Source organism: Trachemys scripta, chromosome 2 (assembly GCF_013100865.1).
Source record: "Trachemys scripta elegans isolate TJP31775 chromosome 2, CAS_Tse_1.0, whole genome shotgun sequence".
Classification (NCBI taxonomy): domain Eukaryota; kingdom Metazoa; phylum Chordata; order Testudines; family Emydidae; genus Trachemys; species Trachemys scripta.
Window position 1 is genome coordinate 232,405,703 of NC_048299.1, and position 23,287 is coordinate 232,428,989.

Sequence of the window (23,287 nt, forward strand, 5' to 3'; positions counted from 1 at the left end):
AAGCTCTGCAAGATGCTGGTAATAATAATAAAAAAGATTTAAAAAATCAATTTCTCAATTATTTTTAATATAAAAAATACATGGCATAACAAGTAGGAAAAATATATACAAAGAAGTACAATTCTGAGTAGCTCTAATTAAAGATCACTTCTTTTGCACAGAGTGGAAGAGAAAATACTTTTTAAAAATATAGTTTAAAAAAAAGACTGAATTGCTTCTTGAAATGTGTTTTTAAAATTTCAAAATTACTTCTAGTCTCCAAAGCAGGAAATAGATGAGAAACACTGAACAGAGATTGAATTTCCCTCTTGTAGGAAAACAATCATAAGGACACATGGACCTGAATCCTGCAGTCCCAATGCAAGCAAAATACCGACTGATTGTTATTAGGCATTTTGCCTACATATGGATGGCAAGATTGGGCCAATTCTGACTAATATTTGGCCTTTTGGCTTACACTAAAACCATACACAGTCTACAGTATTAATATTCTCTTTCTGTGCATTAAAATATGACGCCTCTATTACAGAAAAGGTCAAAATTTTTATTTAAGTGCTTCTTCATATTTGTGGGATGTTACGAAACTTAGTGCAATCTGACATTGGTTAGGACAGATTTGTTCCTTAATGACATTATGGACTACATCCTATATACCCTTTTGCCCCTTTTTATGCCATTCTAATGGTGCAAAGGGGCTAGAATGCTGCACTAACAAGCCAGCTGAGGATTCCCCTCAGCATAGGAAATCCCAGATGGGCATAGAGCCCAGCGTAGCTAGCTCTGTGCTACCTCCACCAGCCCCAGTGGCCATAGCTTGCTCCATTCCTGTAATCCCCAGCCAACATAAATGGACTCAGGGGCTGTTACAAACTGGCAAAAATTAGAGCAACCTCAGACTTCCCTGCATTATACCATGGGCCAAAAACTGGCTCCTGGAAGCCCCAGCAGTCAGGGGAGTACAAAGATAGTTCAAAGCTATCCTTGATGCTCATCAAAGCCATGACAAATGGAGCCTTGCCACAGCTGAAGCTGTGGTCCTATGTCTCATTTTACATAAGATTATTTGGCTAACCACTGACCTTTCCCTACTTCTCTCTCCCCACACACGCCCCCCAAATCAAATTAAATACTACCAGGAGGAGGGTTAAAGATTAGGCCCCATTGTGCTAAGCAGTGTACAAACACAAATAAGAGTCAGGCCCTTCCCTAAAGAGATTACAGTCTAAATAGCCAGGACAGAGAAATGGTAAAAGAGAGGCTGTATTGTCATCCGGGGGGGGGGTGGTGGAGATTAGCATAAGGGACTTGCCCAAAATCACACAAGAAATCAAAATTGAGCCAAGATCTCCTAAATCCCCAGTCCAGCACCTATTCTCAAGACCATCCTTTGTCTCCTGATAGCAAAATCCTGTTTTCTAGAGTAATGGGGAAGAGACTCCACAGTTCTACTTAGCCAGCTTTTTGGCATAATCTTGTTTTTTTTGTTTATTTTTTTAACTTCTCCTGGAGGAATGTGTGAACATAAGAATAGCCGTACTGGTCAGACCAAAGGTCCATTTAGCCCAGTATCCTGTCCTTTGACAGTGGCCAATGGCAGGTGCCCCAGAGGGAATGAACAGAACAGGTAATCATCAAGTGATCCATCCCCTGTCGCCCATTTCTAGCTTCTGGCAAACAGAGGCTAAGGACACCATTCCTGCCCATCCTGACAAATAGCCATTGATGTCAAGTGAAAACTAAGGACCCTCATCTTGCAACCCTTACTCTATCAGTCCTTACTTGCATGACTAGTCCTATTGTCTTCAGTGGGGCTGTTCACATGAGTAGGAACTATTCTCTTGAGAAGAGACTGTGTGATTGGACCTCTGCTAGCTACAATGCAATTCAGTCATAATGATACTGATGTAAGCCTTGAATTGTAATATAATAGTGTTTTGTAAAAATATGAATTGTGCAACTGACAACCATAATACGCTGTAGTTGTGTACTGAAGATAGACACTAGTGTCAGATCTCTTGGCTCTAGAGAAAATTCCCTGTCATTTAATATGGACTTGAGAATGTGCAATATGTGCTGCTCTCCCTGCATCCAAGAAATGCTAGCACTAATTATTGCTATATTAATCTTATTTTAAAAGAACCAGCAGTAGTTGTTTTGACTGACTTACTCTATAGAAAGAATCATCTTAAAGGTGTCCATGAAAGGCTCATTTTCATGAATTAATTTACAACAGTTACTTAAAAATGTACATGTATACAAATAAGTAAAGTATTTTAATAAATATGCAAATCACATTTGCTTTAAGGTACTTTAGAGGGGAAAAAATGACCTAAGCTAATGAATAATCTTTTCTGGCAAGTTTCTTGACTATTACATTATAAAACAGTAAATAAAAGTAGTGTTGATCACTGACAGAATCTTCTATTTACAAGCAATTTGAGAATAGTACAATATTTTGGCAGGAGAAAAGAACCTGTACTCCGTTTACAGTGAGGAGGCCACAAGTATCTGGATAGAGAAGTGTTATCCAGATGTAACCAAACTAGATTGTCATGCTGCATACTGTAAGGTACAAAGTACATAAGGTCTGCTATACCAGCAGTTCTCAACCAGGGGTCTGGTGCCTCCTGGGGGGCCACAAGCAGGTTTCAGGGGGTCCGCCAAGCAGGACTGGGCTTAGACTCACTGGGGCCCAGGGCAGAAAGCCAAAGCCCTGTTGCGCAGGATTGAAGCCCAGGGCCCTGAACCCTGCCACCCGAAGCCTGAGCAACTTAGCTTCATGGGGGCCCCACTTGCCCTGCTTGCTAACCAACAATGGCCCTGGCTTTTATGTGCTGAAAAACAGTTGTTGTGGCACAGGTGAGGTATGGAGTTTTTATAGCATGTGTGGGTGGGGGTGGAGGGCTCAGAAAGAAAAAGGTTGAGAACCCCTGTACTGTACCCTCTCCACGGCATTGGTCACAGCTCTTGTGCAATAATAAGTAGAGAGAGGCCCAAACAAACACTTAAATCCTACCATGCTCCAGTTCTGAGGATATTTGGATTAAGATCTTAACTTCTTGGCTCAAACCTCTCTCAAATAGTACCTATGTAACTGAGTCTGCCCATTAACTTTCTCCTAGAAGAAAGCCAAGATAATCCTGTTTCTTTAAATGTGAAGCAAGGAAACATCCTGTTTAAGAGACTGCTGCTTGTCTTAATCTTCAGTTAACTCTGGGATTCTCAGAGTGAGGCAAATATATTAATTGGAGGATGGGAGAATTTGTCTTTCTTGCTGCTAAGGAAATGTGATACATGACTGCATGATATCCCACACTGAGCAATCTCTATGCTGGAATCTCAGAAAGACAAGGGCTATTCTCCTACACATCCACATGAGGAATCTGCACTTGATTATTTGAGGCTGTTACTTTGTCCACCCTGAATTCTCCTTTCTCTTGGAGTGATGTTGCCACTGACTTTGGATGAAGCTGCTCACTGGGACTCCTGGATCAATTAATAGTGCCAAGCCCAGAGCTTTGTTGAGGGAGCAGAGAGACTTTGAAACAGACAAAATGACAATTCCCCAGCACTTTTAAGTGGAGGTTAGATGTGGCTTGATAATAAAATATGCTCACATGCCTATGGTGGTACCACACTTCCTTAAGGAATATTTTCAGCATGGGAAGACAGGGGTTTCCCACGAATTACTTCAGTAGTTGAATGGTTTTTGGCATAACCGGGAAAAGCTGGAAGAATACTATTTGGTAAGTGGATAGGTGATTGTATGTTGTTAGCAGCACCACTAATATCATTTGGACTCACTAGGCAATATCGGATGGTTGAGGCCATCATAGGGTTTTTGTCTGGCAGGAGCTTGTGAAGGCTATAATACCATCCAAGATAAAGGCTGGCACAGTTTTTGGTAAAGTGGCAGTCTTTAGGCAGGGAGAACACTTCTCCAGCCTGGTTGGATTTCATTAGTTTTCAGGCCAGACATTTTCAGGTACATTTGTTTTTGGTCCTCAACAAAAAGCACAAAATTTTGGTGCAACTCCTGCTCATTGAACTCATGCAGACAGTCTCTGACGCCAGTGGCGCTACGTATGTGAGGGATTCTGTCAGCCAGGGTTTGATGGGGGGTGTAGGAATACCTGGCCATGACATCCTTCCCTTGGCTGCATCTCTTTTATACTGGGAAGCAGATGGGGGGAAGGGAGGAAGGGGTTTGGCATAGGAACTGCTAGGGTGGCTCTATGGCCCTCAAAGATTCCCCAGCCAGAGAGAATTCACAGGATCCGGATCCACTGGCTTTAGGGTTGCTCTGCACTGCAAGAGCAGCGCCCAGCATCTGGCTCCAGAGCTGTTCTTTTTTTAAACAATTAACATTTCCTCCGGAACTGCTACCTCGGATTATTAAATCAGTAAAATTAGATTTTAAAAGTTCAATTTTTTACTTTAATATATTAAATTATTTTAAAAAGGTGAAATACGGAATCAGTTTGACGTTCCAGCACGCGGTGCTGCAATGTATGAGTTGCTAGCTCTGCAGGGGATTCATAAATCTAATTAAAACAAATAATTTAAACTGCCATTTAAAATTCTAAAACAGTTTCTGTTTGGTTTAAATGCCCCCCACAATCTCTGAATTGTGGGTCCTAACCCACATGACAAAGCCCCTTTAATAAACTTAGTGAAAGTTGTGTATGACATACCAGAACATCTGTAAGGCTTGCCTTTTGATTGCCCCAGCTATGAAAAGTCTTTTTCTACCTGTGAACAATGCTCTTGCAAATGGTCTTTCTGTGAGGACCTTTCTAGCACAGGGTCCCACTGGAGTCTGAGCAGATCGCCTTGTAGGATCAGGCTCAAACTGGTATGACAGTGTTTCAGAAATTATTTCAGAAATCATTGTCAAAATGTATTACATCTTCAAGCTAAATAGTTGACAATTTTAAGAACTTTACAACTGAGACTATAAATATAGTAAAAACCCCAAGAGACCAAGCAAAATCTCTTTTCAGAACATGGAATTCATGTCCATGAAGTAGGCTTGTCTTCATGACATTGAGATGTCAATTTCAGACTAAATTATCTCTATGCTACCAAGGGCAACATTTTTCCTTTCAGAAAGACTTGAAAGTCGCTATTTCTAACTTCCTCCCAGGTGTTCTGGATTATTTCTTCTGCTCTGTTACAGTTGTGCGCTGTTGGTGTATAAAGCAACAACCCTTTTGGTTCATTCATGGAATCTGAGTTTTGTTTCACAGTTTTTAGTAAATTGATATAAAATAATGCCAGCATTGTTACAGCTCTGAAGTTTTGCCTGTACTAACCTATTGTTATTGATGGTAAGTTAGCTTTAAAGAGCATGCTTTGCAGCACTTGTTTCTATAGTTTAGCCCTTTGTTTAGTAAGCAAGTATTGCATCGTATAAAGAAGGCTGCTGTCTGTTTCCTTTCCAGTATAAATATGAGATCCTTTTAGAAACAATAAAACTTACACAGAACCAACATCAATCATGATGATACAAAATATTTGCATTTTGAAAGTTTTTAGGTGAACTGACAAATTAAGAACTATGGGCCTGATCATTTGTTTCCTGTACACCCAGAATTCCTATTGAAGTCAATGGGTGTGTTGAGCACATAAGCAATGCAGAGATCAAACTGTATGTCATCAGTGACCTGTATGTGTCATGTGTTTGTTCTGACAGGCTTTCTTTGAGTTTGATAGTGACACGGCAACTTTGGAATTCTAAACAATGTCTTAAAAAGCCAGTTCTCTGAATTAGACTTTTCTTAGTGTAAAAGTATTCTGAATCTACAACAAATAGCACAAAATTACAAATGGCCAGGTTGTCTTGCAATATATTTCCAAAACGAGACTATAAGAATAAGATGTCTCTATGGTCCTGAGTCAGCAAAGCATGCAAACAAATTTAGACTCTAAGCATATGCGTAATCCCATTGGTGAGACTCTCATGTGCTTTGCATAAATGCTTTTCTGCTACTGAAATACATCTCTTCAACCTCTAGTCAACTTGGAATGTGCCCTGCTTTGCAGATTTACTGTACCTACACTCCGAGAGAAAGATCAGTCACTATCATTAACAGTGTCAGCATGAGAATTACTTAAAGCTAAAAACTTTATTAAAATGTTCAGATATTTATGCACATGCATGATTTTACTCACTTGAGTGTATGTCTGCCCAGTTGGATCCCTGGTCATGATGTTAATAGATTCTGTAAAGAGATTCTGATAAGGAGAAATTACAACGGAACTAAAAAAAAAAAGGGGTCACTTCTTCATGTACAAATGGAGAAGTTTGAGAACTGTGTGTATTTCAATACAATGCATTTTCTTATTTGCATGCATGATCTTGAGTTTCTTTCAAACTTGTACTCTAGTAGATATGAAAAAAGTCTAGTTAAAAATATCGAGTGCACCATAAGGAAATTAGCACCTTGCAAACCAGAGTACTTAGTAGTTGCAGGACAGCATGCTACAAAGTATACATTTTTGTTCTGAGCCACTTAAATGAACAGTAACCCAGTTATAGATAACACATGTTTAACTGGGTGATTGTATAGCGACAAGACTTCATGTTTACATTACATTCTAGAAAGCTTTATACAAATATGTAGACCACCTATTGTATCAGGTCATGTTTCAAACTCTGTTCCCATAACTTTACATCAGCTAAAACCCCTTTCCTTTTAATATTTGAAGCATACACAGGCTTAAATACTTTGAGTTAGCAAGAAAAGGTCATGTTCACAAATAAGCACTCATTTCTAATTTTAATAATTCAAATGGTAATATAGTCCTTATTTCATTAAATAATTCTATCCAGAAAAATAAAATACATATTAAAATTCTTAGTAATTGTAGGTTCAAACAGACCTATTTTTTGCATCTACTGCCCTTTTATTTTCCCTGAGGAAATCCATATTATTTACATCATTTTGTTGTTTTTCTCAAGGTATTTCTCTATGTACACTTTTAGTAACTTCTGTTTATCTGAACATTACATACCAAATGCTGCACTACTATTTGCTATTGAAATAACTAATTGGTGAGGAAAACTCCTCCTTAACATGACTGGATACTGATTCAGAACTCAGGGATATCCCTATCTTCTACAGTAGAGTAGTGTAAAATGAAAGATAACATTCTTACATTTCGTAGAGGGAAAAGATGATTAACATCGAGAATTTACAAATGTAATTTAGGAGCTCCTTTGTAGCACTGGGTTAGATTTTAAGAATTCGGACAAAATCTTGCAATCCTGATTTATGTGAGTTGTCCCATATAATAGGAAAGCTACATTTATAGTTTTACTGCTAATTTATTTTTCATGTTATAATTATTTCTTTATTTCTCTCAGGGAAACATACAATAGTCATCTCAAACTTTGGATGCAAAGGTTTTATCAGAATTTTTTTTCTTAAAATTGGTTAAGGTTAGAAAAGCAGTTCTATTGAACTGTGGCTTGTTACTGCATTTGTCTATTCCCTTATGTGTTATCTGACAAGTTTATTGACAAAAACAAGTTCTTACTACAGTCAGCAATGTGGAGTAAACAAGGGTATGGGTGAATGAGCTGTATTCTTCTTCAGCCTGTGCATCATCAAAAATAGTGCCAGCTACCTTCTGACTGTAGAATCTTTCTGGATTGGTTAGAGATGATATACTGTATGAAGCAGAAAGAACAAAGCTTGATTTTCAGATAATGAAAGAAATTGTCCTGCTGAAAGTCACAGAAAAATCCTCGTATCTTGTATATGATGGAAATTTGATAAGTCTATGTAAACAGCACTGTAGTACCAGATGGGGAATACTGGAAGCAGATGCTATCAACCACAATTCAAGACACCACTTTTTGCAACCCTGAAACAGGTTTTTGAAGCACAAGGATCCTGCCGCCACAAGTTGCTAAATTTAGCATCTATCTTCTGTACCTAAACTGTCAACTTGACTAGTTTTCCGTTATTTTGCTGAAGGTGGTATAAAACCCTTCTGGAATCCCACAACAACAAAATCTCCACTACAATAATGTTTTATAACTGGTTTTTAGAACTGGCAGTAACTATGTACAAGATAAGTTCTGGTAGTCTGGGATTAACTCCATTAGTCTCTTCAGAGTTCAGTTCCAGCAGTGCTACCTCTAGGTGAGTTCAGTGAAGTGTAAATAGAAAACAAGATGTCATTTTAGTAACCTCTTTCCAACCACCACTGTTATAGTAAAGAGCAGTATAATTTGATTTTAGTGATGACTGCTATGGAGTTTAGTCCAATCAAGGATGGGGACAAGCCCTCATACCTGTTTAAGCCTTCCCAACTGGCCAGGAGACTCCTAATTTCACATCCTTCTCCCAGGCTCTTGAGCAGCTCTCTTAATGGACCTATGGGAGAGAGAAGGCTTCCCTGCAGGTCCATTAAAGTGACATCTGTACATTTAATTCACCAGATCTCCAGGCAAGGTCTCTCTAGATAGTCCCTGACCAGACCATGGCAACGGAGATATGGCTAGAATGATACCATACTGCTATGTAGGGTGTCGCTCTCAGGGAAAACTTGAGGGTGTTATATAAGTGAGTGGGACTGGAGAAAGAAACAGGCTCAGGTTTCAGGAGGAGACCCAGTTTGGAGTGACACCTGGAGCTTACGTATGCAAGCTGGTGGCCAGGCTAATACTGGAAAACACAGAGGTATCAGCATGTAACATTGGCCTATATACATGTTCCATAAAGATCTCTGCCTTCTTGCTGTATCATTGCTTATTGCTAACAAAACAGCTGGAGGGGGAGCAGGGAACTGATTGATCACTAAACAATCAGTATTCAGATATCCCAATTAGGTGACTGAATTGCATAAAATCTCCTGCCCTAGAGTCTGACCAGGTATGAAGCCTGCTCACCTTATTCACACAGCTAGACCCACTGGGCATGTTTGCACCAACTTGAATGGCAGTTGACACCTATGAAAAGCAGATTCAAATATGCAAATCAGAATGGAAGTTTGGCTTACTTTGCACACCTGTAAAGGACAACACAAGGTGCAAGGCAGTGCAGAATCAGATCAATTGACCTGGATGGAAACAGCTAGTGAATAATCTTATCTAAATTTTATATATTTCCCATATTTGGCATTTTATGCAGGAATAGAGAGACAAGCTAATCATGTATAAAATGCTTGTCTAAAATGTTCCCCTTTTGCTTGAAATTTCCTTTTTTCAGGCTTTTCCCCCAAAATACATGTGTTTTGCTGTAGCAGGAAAGTCCCTTCAGCAAAAATTAGGAACCCGTGGTATATCTGTCAATATAAAAGTTTGATAGGATCATGTGGTACCAACTTCTGTGACCAGCATCATTTCTACTAAGTGGTTAAAAGAATTATATATATATATATATATATCCTTCAATATTTATATTTTAAGGGTCAAGTTCTGGCTGCTAGTGGTGTATGTACACACATACCAAAGAACCCATGGCCCAACTGTGAGAATGCATGATGGAAACCGATCACCAGATTCTGACTGCTCTGAAAAATCAGGGGTCACCTGACAGACCCTCCAGGGAAGCGTGACTTGGTGTGGTTAAACAATGTAGGGAAGTAGTCCATACAGACATATGAGCCAAGCACTTTGGCCAGGCAGTGGCCCATTCATGCAGCTTGTTGTAAATAATCTTACTTTTATCAAGAACAGAATGAAAATGTGTATAACTCTGAGAGGTGGACAATAACACAGCTTTGGTGGTCTATTTGTGTGCCTATCTAAAAATGATATAAAGTTAGCAGTATGGGAGTGGCTATGTGAATTATGTTATGGGAATGGCTTTGCTAAAGTTTATGTGAAGCCTCAGAGCATGCCCAGTAGATCTTTCCACAGGCCAGAACAGAGCGAGCTGAGAATACATGCAATTAAAAAGGTTTGTGCCCTCTCTCTAACTCGTTTTCCTCCAGTATTACAGCTGGGACGAGTGCTGTGCCTGGTTCCTGGGGCCAACCAGAATTTGCCCATGTTGTGGAAATTTTATGATTTAATTAATATGTTCATTTATAAAGTGCCCCCTGCCAAGGTGCTCATGATGCTATATAACATTTTAGAAACCAATTACAATAATATATTTAAAAATCCTCTTTAAAATTCAAGAGATCAGAGTAAATAAGGGAGAAGGGAACAATGATGGGGATAAGTAACGAATATGAGGCCAATAGGGGTCATAATTGTTGTTTTATAAGCATCTTGAGAGGCTTTTAGAAATAAGGAGGGATATCAGTGGAGCAAGATCCACATTCTGTGTCCCACCATTGTAAAAGCACTGACAACAATGTCAGCATTTAAAAGGAAGTAACTAGAAACCGTTACAAATTGTTGAGAGATTTCCCTAAAGAAATCTTTGAAAAAAAAAAAAATTAACAGAAGGAAAAGCCATGACTTGTGACCTCACCAAAAGATAAGGAAGTGCAAACAATAGAGTGCAGATGGCGCCGTATATCTGCCAATCTTTACCTTCTGTTGTGTTAATTTATTTCACGTTTTGTTTTATTATCCGGGCTGGATTTTAGGGTCTGATTTTTCTAAACAAGTTAGGTGCTCAATTGTGCATAAAAATCAGGTAACTGTATGCATGCAAGTGACCTTCACTAGCCACTTGTGCATGAAAATTGCATGATTTGTAAACACAGTTGCAGAAATAATGCTCAAATTAGGCATGCAACAGAGCAAATAATTTGTTTTAAAAAACCAGGCTCTTACTATTCTTTTGTTCTTTCCATTCAAACATGTATTGTATTGCCTTTGCTTTAACACTACACTCTAGGCTATGTTCAAAAGTGTGCGCTTTTGTTCTCTAAATGGGCATAGGCAGCAATGCAAGTTAAGTAATGCTGTCATGAGAGCTATGTGATCCAGTTTATCAGACTCCATGAAAAACAAGCCCCGCTGGTAGTGGGCCTGTATAGCCCTATTCATATGATAGGTGCCTATGCTTATGTTTTGTTTTGTTTTGAAACAGGCAGGAGTTGGTGGTGCTCATTCATATGGCATTTCCGCTTTACTTTATTTTCTCACTTAAATAACCTCATCTATCTAGGGATAAAACATCAGCATTCTGGATTTACACCCTCTAACAGCCTGAAGCACTAAATACACCATAGCACACACATCCATCAAAGTGCCCTCTGCATGAAAATTGGCTATTTCTGACCTCAGTGACTTTTTTTTAAATAAAAAAAGGACTTTACTTAACATATACATATGTTGCTCCACTGCTGTCGTATTCCACTTGCTGGGATGATGCGGTGGGAGCACTTCTCGGGTGTTTTTGTTTTCTATACATTTTTTGCACAAATAAAATTTGGCATTGCTAATGGAAAGAATGAGTGCACCCTTAATTTAGTAACCATCTTATACACAGGAGGAAAGGAAGCAAGAGTTGAACTGCTGGGTTGGCTCATATCCCTGAATAGATATTACATATCATCCAGTTCTTAATAGGGCTTCAGCAGCATAAGATGGTCATTGCTAGGAAAAGGAACCGGTGATGAGAAAAGATACTGGAATCCAAATTATATTCCTGTATGTTTCAATCATCGTTGAAATGCCTTCCCTCAAATCTTGGACTGACTTGTGGCTGAGATCTGCTGGTGGTTTCCCATAATTTTTCCTTCTCTGGAGTATTGCCATCTAATTTAAAACTTAGCTCCACTCTTTGTTCTGGTTTGTGACTGCTTTTAAAAAATCATCCAGGAGTACTGTTGCTTGTCCTTCTGACATACCAAGGTTTGAATTCCTCAAAAAAACACCCGAAAATGAGGAATCCAACCAAGATCATTCACATCAGCAGAATTATTTAACAGGTTCCACTCTTGGTATGGCTGCTGTTGAGTGAACTGTAGCTTATATGTCTTAAATTGTTAATTAGGCTTTTAAAAAGAAATCTTCATTTCAGGACAAGATGCGGTGCTTGGTTCAACTGATACAGACGTTCACAGCATAGACATTGACACGGTTAAAGAACAGTCATGGGGAGCAAGTAGTTCAGAGTTAGCAACAAGTTATTTTTTGTTTTAAGAAAAACATTAATAGCTGCTCTGGGTTCAATACTTGATAAGACTTTTTTTTTTTTTTCTCTATTGCTCCACACTGGTTTTGCTAAGTGCTTCTCCTTGGCTACAAGTGCTTTGTTTTGGAATACAAGTCTGTTTAAAAGGCAGCACTGGAGGGTAGGCCGGGGCAGCTGCAGCAACAGGATCCTGCTATTGTACTTCCCATCCCCTGGGTCCTCCGCGCTTCCAGTCTTCAGTCGACGAACCTTTGGCAGGCTTTCTTCCAACGGCAGGCAGTACACCACATATCTCGGTTCTCCATCCCATATACTTTTCGGCATTTTTTCCCCTCCCCTCTAGGTTTCCTGTCCAAGAAAAAGGGACACCTCATTAACAAGAGGTTTTTAGCTATCCCTCATCACCACACACTTTTTGAAAGAGACAAAATAATCTAAATGCAGCATGACATTGAAAGAACCTCATATTTTCAATGGGTCTCTTACTATTTTCAAATTACCAGGATTCTGCTGAAGTAGTCAGACTAGGAGTGAGGTGAAACCTGCTATTGAGTGATCCACTCCGACCGCTCCCCCCTCTGAGAGTAGCTGGTGGGCTCACTCCTCTGTTGCTTCAAGGGCTCAGCAAGCAGGCCTCCAGCCCACCCAATCCTTTGTAAGGTGTTTGAGGGGAATAGGCCATCTGCCTCTTCTCCCTTCCCATTCATAATAAACTAGATTAGAAAATGCTCCTCTGGTTCCACTGATGTATCTTTAAGAGAATCCTAGAAATTAGCAACTAGAAAGACTTATTAGATCCCTTTGTCCATCTCTGCCAATCCAGGACTAGTCCCTATAATATATATATAGCCCTGGAGTCAGATATACCACAGAGTGCCATGCAGTAATAGAAAATCACAACTATTACTGCAGTGCTGTCTGGAGTACAGCAGGCAAGAGGTTTGCTTGTTTTAGGTTTGCAGTATAAACATTTTTCACAGCTGTAGGCAAGCCTTGGAATTATGTGATAGTTGTCCCATATGGTAGCTATTGCATTTAGGGGAAAAGCCACTAAATTCAGAAGACCATCTACATGTTCGTACCTAGCCCTGGATTTTCCTTAGACTCTCACTATAAACAGACTGGTACAGTATTCTACATGAAAGAAGATAGTGAATGTTGGTTTTGTTTTAATGGTAGCTCTCTGTAAGTCACTTGATATTCCAAAGCTAGCACTCTACAAGCATTCTTTGTTTGAGATCTGTGACTACAAACCCTAAAGCACAAGCTACAATGTGGAATAAGTGTCAGGGTAAGCTTAAAGTAACTGTTAAAATGGCACCTTCCTATTCAACATATTTGCATCAGCCCTAGTGTAAGCAGGTGCAACTCTAAAATAACTGCACCATTACACAAGTGCCAGATTTGTCCCTGTGTATCTTTGAGTCATATCTGCTTATGTTACAGACAAAATGAAGTTTAATACTGTAAACACTGCAGAACACCTAGGGGAGAGTTACCTGGATTCTGCTCTGCCTCCTACATCAGCAATACGTGTGGCAGCAACATTTTGATCACTGAAAATTCACTACTGGGAATAGCATACAAACCAGTAAGAACCCTAGGTTGAGTTTGTAGCCTATGTAATTAGAAAAATAATGTTTGTCTGGTAAACAGAACAGATTTGATTTGGAAGACCTGAAAAAACAATAAGCATGGTATCTCTTTTAATGTCATTTTACATTTCTTCAGATTTATTAAGGATTAACATGCATTTCTTATAATGTTTGAAATTTAGATCCAACGTGGGATTTTGAACATAAAAAGCAAAAACAGTCTCATGAATTTATGTGGTGCCTGATTCAACATCCCTTGACTTCAGAGGAGGTGGATCATTTCCACAGCCAAGAGCAAAGTGCCTGGTTTCTTAGTGAAACCAAAAATATCTTGACCTAAACGATCTGTTGTAAGATACAACATTTTCCATGGTTACATGAATTAAGTAAAAATACTGCATGAATGCTGATGAGCATGAAGATATCCCTGGACCCAAGGGAATATGCAAGGCAGTGTAGTGAAGTTCAGAGATGTTCCAAACTAGAATACTGGATCCAAACACCCTTGAATTTTAGTATCAAAGGGGTAGCCGTGTTAGTCTGGATCTGTAAAAGCAGCAGAGAGTCCTGTGGCATGAGCTTTGCATCCGAAGAAGTGGGTGTTCACCCACAAAAGCTGTTAGTCTATAAGGTGCCACAGGACTCTTTGCTGCTTGAATTTTAGTGAAATTCAGGTCTGACTTGGAACTTCACGGTTCAGATTCATCTGGGGTATTGCCTAATACCTTTTGAAACCTTTTCATGTCTTTTGAAACTCTCAGTGATTCAGTTCCTCCAAAACCTTTATTTTCTGTACTAATGAGAGAGAGAAAAATGTGTGTCTATTGCTGTTGTGTTCTAGTGAAAGGAAAAGCACCATACAGACAGGCAGTGCCAGTTCTGATTCTCGGCATTTGACTCTTCTGTACTCCTGCTGCCTACAGGCTCCCTCCAAATATTGAACCTACTGCTCTGTCAATAGGAGTTAATGGTCTCATACCTTAAGCCAAATGACACTCTGGGCGGTGATGAGAGAACTGTGTGGGTCTGTTGTTTTGGCTCTCCAGTCCCTGCAGGACGATTATGAGTTGGTGAGACCTGGCAACACACACACAAATGCAGTTAATAAAGCATACATGTATGTACATACAATATAAACATATTAGTTGGCACCACCGCTGGCATGTCCACCACTGGCTGTTTCCTAGGAAATCCCAGTTCCTGGTGTGTGGTGAGAAAGATAGTCAAGTAAGGTGAGTATGTGATATCTGACCCTCCAAAAGTTAGGGGATCTGTTCTGAAAAGTGTCCTCATAGCTTTATCTGCATGTGATGAACTTCCTTCCCTCTTCCTGTGACCCTCCAGCAGCATGAATAGAACAAACTAGAACACAGAGCAACATGACTGTGTATGTTGGGAAATAAAGAAAATGGATGATTTTGAGTTTTTCTTGTTAAGAGTCCTAAATAGTTCTCACTCTGAGATAGTGAATGGTCATGATGAATAGTTAATGACTTGTCATTTGATCCAGGAAAAGTGCGATTAACTCATGGGTGGGGTGTAGCTTGGCTAAGATTAAAACCGAATAACCCACACTACAGTCAAAGGCTTTCACTTATTACTGTAGGGTGTGGTTTACACATCTGCATCCCTGGAGCAGCTACATAAAAGGGGGATTCCCCCTGGAGGGAGCTCTGTAAGTACGACCAGAGCGCTCCCCTGGCAGTTCTACCGGGGATGTTCATTCTAGTTTATGGCTCCCTAGGATCCCTGCTGGCAGAGGCTGTCAAGGAGATGTACTGAATCATCGTCATTTCCCATGCCCTCGAAACCGCCTTAGGAGTCTTTTCCCATCTTTGGGTGGCTCTGGGCCCCTGCCAGAGCAGGGTGGTAGATGGCTTTTGCCCACGCACCCCCTTTTGAGTAAGCTTACTACAAGGGCCTGGCCATGGACAACTCAAATCAACTCAATACCGATTTTGGTAGCCCTAAACCTTTCCTGTGAACTCTGACCTCTCAGGAGGTGATTCCGCTCCTGTGTGGAGGAGATCAACACAAAAACTATCTACAAGAACCCTAGGAGGAGTTGTTAAATGTTTGCGATATCCCTGAATGCTCATTTTGGTGTACACAGAGAAATGTGTTTTTCTTAAGATGTTTCTGAAAATGGAGATTGCTGTGCCCTTGAGTTTAGATTCCAACAAATTGTTGAAGATCATGCAAGTAACAGTCCTTTGTAAACTATCACTTTTTCACCACTGCCTTTTTAAACTCTCATACCATTCATTTTGAAGAATTAGCATGGACTTGACCAGGACAAGGAAACTGCATATTCTTTGTTTCCGCCTGGCTAACTGCTTTCTAGCAATGCCATTGCTATAAACACATAGAGAATTTGTTGAGCAGAAAGCTCTTATCTAACTGCAGGCACAGCAGAGAACAGTCTAGTGAAGGAAAACTCTGGTTTACAGTAATATAACGATTCATCATTTAATCAAATTACTTCTGGCAAGATTCTGATCTCAGTTACACTGGTGTAAATCAGGAATGGTTCCAACCAGTTAGTGGTGTGGCTGATTCTAAACACTGCACGTGGTCACATGCCATATGGTAAATACTTGATTGGAAACTGTGCCTCTGCTAACCACGTTTGTCCTTTGTGGCGTCCTAAGCTGGCACATGGCTGCCATTCTGTAACCCATTTGTTAAACTGTTGTTGTGCCATGTGGATGGGATTCCTTAACTGTGCTTGAACACCTAGCTTGGTCAGTCCATCTTCCTCCCAGCTTGCTGTGTGACAGGACATCCCAGAGTGCATTGCCCATGTCCTGCTGGTGATGGTTTGTTTGCATGTCCTGTTAAGGTACTAAAGGTAGTGGCTCAGACTTTACCAGAATGATCTGATACACACAGGCAGGCTGGAAGGTATAGATACACAATCTCGGTTGACAAATGGTTGAATATGGGCGGGGGGTGTGAATCTTACTGAACAACTGCTTTCCCCAAGTGTGGTGTGATAAATGGATCAGAGGAGATTGATTGGTTACAAAAACACTGTTTAACTTGTGTGGACAAGCCCTCAGCTGAAGTCTGTAGTCTATTTTTGTGCAGTGGTTTGGGAAATTGTTGGCACCATGCTGAAATGTTCTAGTATGCTTCCATTGAATTGTAGCATACACTGAAGGCCAGATATTCTGCTGTGCCCAGCTTATGCTGGGTGCAGCCATGATGCAGCTGTCAGGGAGATGATTATAGCCCCCTGCTTCTCTGTCCCAGCCTCGATGCGGTTTGGCAGTGATGCTAAACACCACCAGCTGTCTATGATCCTCTAGTTGGGGATTGCCAGAGCACTGTGTGTTCCAGCCACTTCCCCAAAATGCCCACTATGCTGGCAGCTGTAAGGAGGGAGGCATCAGAACTGGTTCCTCTCCTGTGGGGGATGCCCCCCTCCCATGAGTATTCGGAGCAGGGGACTTACAGAAAATCAGAGTGAAGATCTCTAAGTACAATTCCCAGTAGAATCAGGAGCTGAATCTGACTCTGAAATCCCATACTCACAGATCTTCTCTGGTTCCACCCTTCTGAGTCTTTTAATGGCTGCCATGATTTATGTTCTTGGCCCACGGCAGAGATGCACATGTGATGCTGGCAGACCAGGTGGCCAGCTTCTGCCAACGCCCCAGGTCTCACTGAACACTGACAAACATGCAACTGGAAACCAGTCTGGCTTGCCGGTGTGTTAGTATTGTTAAAATAGATATTAGCATTATAATAATGTATTTTAGATTTTATGAAATGCTTGTAGGATGCTGCAAGTATTAATCTCACTTACAATATCTGTATCTCATGTTATAAGGTAAAGTTTAAGTGTTTGCTCTGTAACTATAAAAGTGTTTGCTAAAACTGTGAAACCCCACAGGCAGTAGAGAAGTATTACCAAGTGTGAAATGCTAGTTTATCACAAAAGGTGTCATCTTCTCCCCAACAAAAGCAGGCCTTTCGACACCAGACAAGCCACTGTGGAACATCAGTGGCCACAAACTTTGTAAACTGCTTTTCCCCAATACCCATGAAGAGGGTGTGTGCACAAGCCCTCATCCTATCACAGCTTGAACACTGGGGGAAGGGCATAAAAAGCCCTGTCAAGGAAGAATTGTGGTCACTATGCTACTTGGAATTCAGAGGCCAATATATTAGCCAGGGATCCCCAAGCTGCTTGGCTTAGGTTAGCCCTAAAGAAACTCTAGAACTTGCATATTATAGCAGCTACTATTACCTTTTGGAAACTATCTCATTTGTGTGTCTGTTTACTGGTTTTAACCTTGTAAGTAACTCATTTATTTTTCTTACTTAATAAATCTTTAGTTCATATTATAGGGTTGGCTATGAGCGTGGTCTTTGGTTTGAGATCTGAAGTACAATTGACCTAGGGTGACTCGTCCTTTGGGACTGGGAGTAACCTGAATATTGTTGTGATTTTTGGTGTAAGTGGCAATCTTTCACAAAGGCAGGCTTGGCTAAGTGGCAAGATATACAGGAGTGCCCAAGGGGACTGTCTGTGACTCCATGGTAAGGCTGTTATCATGCTTTAGGAATTCACACTTGTTACTTGGTTGGTGAAATCTAATTATTAGGGCTGTTGATTAATCGCCGTTAACTCATGCGATTAACTCAAAAAAATTGATTGTGATTAAAAAAATTGATCGCGATTAATCAGTTTTAATCGTACTGTTAAACAATAGAATATCAATTGAAATTTATTAAATATTTTTGGATTTTTTCTACATTTTCAAATATATTGATTTCAATTACAACACAGAATACAAAGTGTACAGTACTCACTTTATATTATTTTTATTACAAATATTTGCACTGTAAAAATGATAAATGAAATAGTATTTTTCAATTCACCTCATACAAGTACTGTAGTGCAATCTCTTTGTTGTGAAAGTACAACTTACAAATGTAATATTTTTTTTGTTACATAACTGCACTCAAAAACAAAACAATATAAAACTTTAGAGACTACAAGTCCATTCAGTCCTACTTCTTGTTCAGCCAACTGCTAAGACAAACAAGTTTCTTTACATTTCTGGGAGATAATGCTGCCACTTCTTATTTACAATGTCACCTGAAAGTGAGAACAGGCATTCACATGGCACTTTTGTAACTGGCAGTGCAAGGTATTTACATGCCAGATATGCTAAACATTCATAGGCCCCTTCATGCTTCGGCCACCATTACAGAGAACATGCTTCCATGCTGATGACACTCGTTAAAAAAATATTGCACTAATTAAATTTGTCACTGAACTCCTTGGGTGAGAATTGTGTGTCTCCTGCTCTGTTTTACCTGCATTCTGCCTTATATTTCATGTTATAGCAGTCTTGGATGATGACACAGCACATATTGTTCATTTTAAGGACACTTCCATTGCAGATTTGACAAAATGCAAAGAAGCTACAAATGAGAGATTTCTAAAGATAACTACAGCAGTCAACCCAAAGGTTAAGAATCTGAAACAATCTGAGAGAGACGAGGTGTGGAGCATGCTTTCAGAAGTCTTAAAAAAGCAACAGCTCTGATGCGGAAACTACAGAACCCAAACCACCAAAAATGAAAATCAACCTTCTGCTGGTGGCATCTGACTCACATGATGAAAGTGAACATGCATTGGTCTGCACTGCTTTGGATCGTTATCAAGCAGAACCCATCATCAGTATGGATGCGTGTCTTCTGGAAAGGTGGTTGAAGCATGAAGGGACATATGAATCTTTAGCACATCTGGCACGTAAATATCTTGCAATGCCAGCTACAACAGTGCCATGCGAACCCCTGTTCTCATTTTCAGGTGACATTGTAAACAAGAAGCGGGCAGTATTATCTCCTGCAAATGTAAACAAACTTGTTTGTCTGAGCGATTGGCTGAACAAGAAATAGGACTGAGTGGACTTGTAGGCTCTACAGTTTTACCTTGTTTTGTTTTTGAATGCAGTTATTTTTTGTACATAATTCTACATTTGTAAGTTCAATTCCATGATAAAGAGATTCCATTACAGTACTTGTATGAGGTGAAATGAAAAATACAATTTCTTTTGTTTTTTACAGTGCAAATATTTGTAATAAAAATATGACGTGAGCATGGTACACTTTGTATTCGGTGTTGTAATTGAAATCAATATATTTGAAAATTTAGAAAACATTCAAAATAAAGCGTATTCTATTATTGTTTAACAGTGCGATTAATCACAATTAATTTTTTAATCGCTTGACAGCCCTACTAATTGTAGAACACAGCAAGTTAGGGGTTTGTCCCTAGTTTGTAACAGTCTGCCCTGAGGTTGGCATTCACACTCATAAGCTACTTTAAACAGCTGGACAGCACACTTGAGTGCATGGGGAACCCAATCCTGCATTAATAAGACTCCTGCTGCTGCATGGCCATCAAATTAGGCCCTCTGGTACCAATCTGCAAACTCCAATGTCATCCCTGCGCACTGGATTATCTGCATGACAGTTGATCTCCTTACACATGCCCATACCTTGCCTCTTTTTATTATGCATATGCCCCTTTTGAGTATGGGAACAGGTACACCATCGGTGTGAGACTTATTTATTTCTGTTCCACATGGAGAATCATACGTATCAGTTGACCTTACTTGTGCCAATGTATAGACTCCGCTCAGACCAAGCTCAAGGATTAAGGCCACAGAGTATGTAGAACTGACACAGGAGGGCCTCATCACTGACACAGGAGGGCCTCATCACTTACATTGATCAGTTCTCTGTTAGATGTCCCTGTGACATCCTGGCACCCCAATATTCACCACTGTCATGTAATTAGGATATGTTTTGTACAAAGTATGCCTTGTGAGGTAGCATTCTAAAAGTCTTGATCTGCTAGACAGTAATATCTCATTGGATTGTATGTGCTATCATTGTATGTAAAGTTATGAAGTTTGGCTATGTATGTGTTACTGAAACATGTTGTGAGGTTGAAAACACCCACAAGCAGCTTTTCAGGACAACTGTAAAAAGGCCAAACAACGTTAATGGCTTATTGAGGAAATGCACACAACCACAGGGATTACCCCAGGAATTGAATAGAAACCTCTCAGAAATAGCACTACACAATGGGAACTATTTGACTCAGTTCACAGCAAAAAAGCTTTCCAGCAAGTGGGAAGAAGATATAAAAAGGGGACAATGACATCATGATGGGACCTCAATCTCCCTACAACAACACACCTGGAAACATCTGAGGGCAAGGACTAAACTGGGGGAAGTGATGGTCCCAGGCTAGAGGGATTTTTAGCCTGTGTATGAAAACCAAGGCAACTTGTGGCTTAAGAATCTGCCAGCCTGTTTATCACTCAGGGTGAGAATTTGCTAATTCATATCCTACCTATCTAGTGTGTTAAGCTCCATTTGCGGTATTGTTTATTAAGGTAATCTGCTTTGATCTGTTTGCTATCACTTAAAATCTCTCTTTTGTGGTTAATAAACTTGTTTTTGTTTTGTCTCAAACCAGTGTGTGAAAATTACAACTTGGAGCAGAAAGCTGTTGCATATCTCTCTCCACATTGAGGGAGGGAGCTAATTTTATGAGCTTACGCTGTACAGTTCCCTATGCAGCACAAGCTGGTGCGTGCCTTCACAACTGGGAGGTGCCTTAGCTGAGCCTTCCCATGCAGAGCTGATCTCAGCATGTGTGTGAGGCTGCGGGGGGGTGTGTGTCTCTATCTGTGTGTAGGCTGGTGACAGAGCAAACTTGGAGAGCTTGGCAACTTATCACAGCACCACAGGGTGAAAGGGAGCCCAGGCTGGTGGGTCAGGCAGGCTCAGTGGTACCCCAGTTCCAAGTGGCACCCCTAGGGGAACCCATCACACTCCCACCCTACTTTTAAGAAGAGGATTAGGCAGAATGCAGGGTGTTGTGATGGTAAGTAGGGACGAAGGCCCAGATCCTAAACATACATAGTTGTTGCTCTGCTCAGCATGGGAGTATCTAACCCTGAAGCAGCCTGCTGCCCAATGGAATTCTCAGCCCTGAGTTAGGTGCCTAACTCTCCCATGCCTTATATGGGGTGCCTGGCAACCTCGTGTGCCATTCTATACCTTGGGGGTAACTTGTAACCCCCATATTCCTCATTTATATATAATTGTGATCTTGCATATAAAGCATGCCATGAAAGATATCGGGAAAGGTTATGATCTGCTGAAAGTCACTGTTCTATCTAAATATGTATACCATCAGTGCATATGAAGTTATGAGATTGTGTTGTATGGTTGTCAGTAAAACATGCTGTAAGTTGCAAATTGGACAGATATTAGCTGCCCAGAGACAACAGCAAGGAAAGTAAGCAATGCCCAGGCGAGTATCAAACAACCATCAACAGTCATTTTCCAGCAAGGGGGTTACAATTCAATCACTCACCTGTGTAAGGATACACCAGGGGAATTGCTCAACCTTGCCTGGTGACTGAGCAATGCCCACCAGCCATGCCTGGACTTGTGTTCTCCAAGCAGATGGACTAAGGGTATAAAACAGAATACAGGGGCCCACTGCTTGGCCTTTCTCCTTCCACCATCTAAGCTGCAAGCAACAAGGACACTGAGAAGACTGAAGACTGGCTCAGGTTTCAAGGGTGAACCCTGTGTACCGTGAACTGCAATATCCAGTGGGGTGAGAAAACTGCTTAGTCTAGTCACAGTCCAGTCTAATAGGATTGAGAGTTTAGATTGCGTGCTTATATTTTATTTTATTTTGGTAACTCTGACTTTTTGTCCATCACTTAAATTTATTGACTACAAAAGATAGATTTTATCTTTACCAGTGAATTTGCCTGAAGTGCTTGGTAAGGGTGTTTGCTCAAGTTTACAAAGACTGGTGTATATCCACTTTCCATTGATGAAGTGGTGAACCAATTAATAAATTTTCACTGCTCATCTTGAGCAGTGCAAGACAGCATATTCCTGAGGTACAGTGGTGGGAACTGGGGGCGGGGGAGGGAGGGAGAATCTGGCTAGTGCCTTTCTCTGTGTGATTCATGAGTGGCTCTGGGAGCATTCATGCAATCTAGCTGGGTGTAGGGCTCCACCTGCTGTTGTGCTGAGTGATAACAACTGGAGTGGTTTGCTGCTTGTCACTAGCAAAGCATTGTGAGAGACAGCCCAAGCTGGAGAGTTAAGGGGGCACAGCAGTCCCATGATCCCAGGCTGCACTCCAGGGCTCCTGTCACACCTAGAAATGACTTTCAGAAGTCACAGAGCTGCCTAAGCTAGCCAGGAGTGAAGACAGCATCTTAGGCACTGCAGTGGCTGACCTCGTGTGCCTGGCTGATGAGGCAGATGTAGGAGCATTCCTCAGCTATGAATCCTCTCCTAGAGCTAGGCACCTAAGCCAGCTCAGACACTTAAGCAACCCATGTCCTAGCAACTGAAACCATCTCCCTCTCTCTCTCTCGCTCACATGCGATACCCCTTCCATGTTCATCCTACATTTCCCTGTGGTCCAGTGCATCTCCTGGGTGGGCACTGTTCTACCCCACCACCTATCGCTGGCCTGTCTCCAGCAGGATCTGACAGGTATCAGGTCTTGGTGTGCTCAGAGCTTGTCTACAGGACTGGTGAGACAGAGATCCCCATGACTAATTTGAG

At 40.7% G+C, this 23,287-nt stretch overlaps 1 protein-coding gene across 2 annotated transcripts in view; it reads right to left on the reverse strand.

The window, feature by feature from the left end:
* Positions 1-1,652: 1,652 nt before the first annotated feature.
* Positions 1,653-23,287, reverse strand: part of ZNF704 (zinc finger protein 704) — a 151,175-nt gene continuing 129,540 nt past the window's right edge. For both annotated transcript variants that reach the window (XM_034763181.1, XM_034763180.1), the window contains exons 8-9: positions 14,628-14,725; positions 1,653-12,401 (exon numbers count right to left, since the gene is read on the reverse strand). In XM_034763181.1, the coding sequence (XP_034619072.1) occupies positions 12,290-12,401; positions 14,628-14,725 (210 nt within the window). In that variant the 3' untranslated portion in view covers positions 1,653-12,289. The remainder of the gene's footprint in view (positions 12,402-14,627; positions 14,726-23,287) is intronic.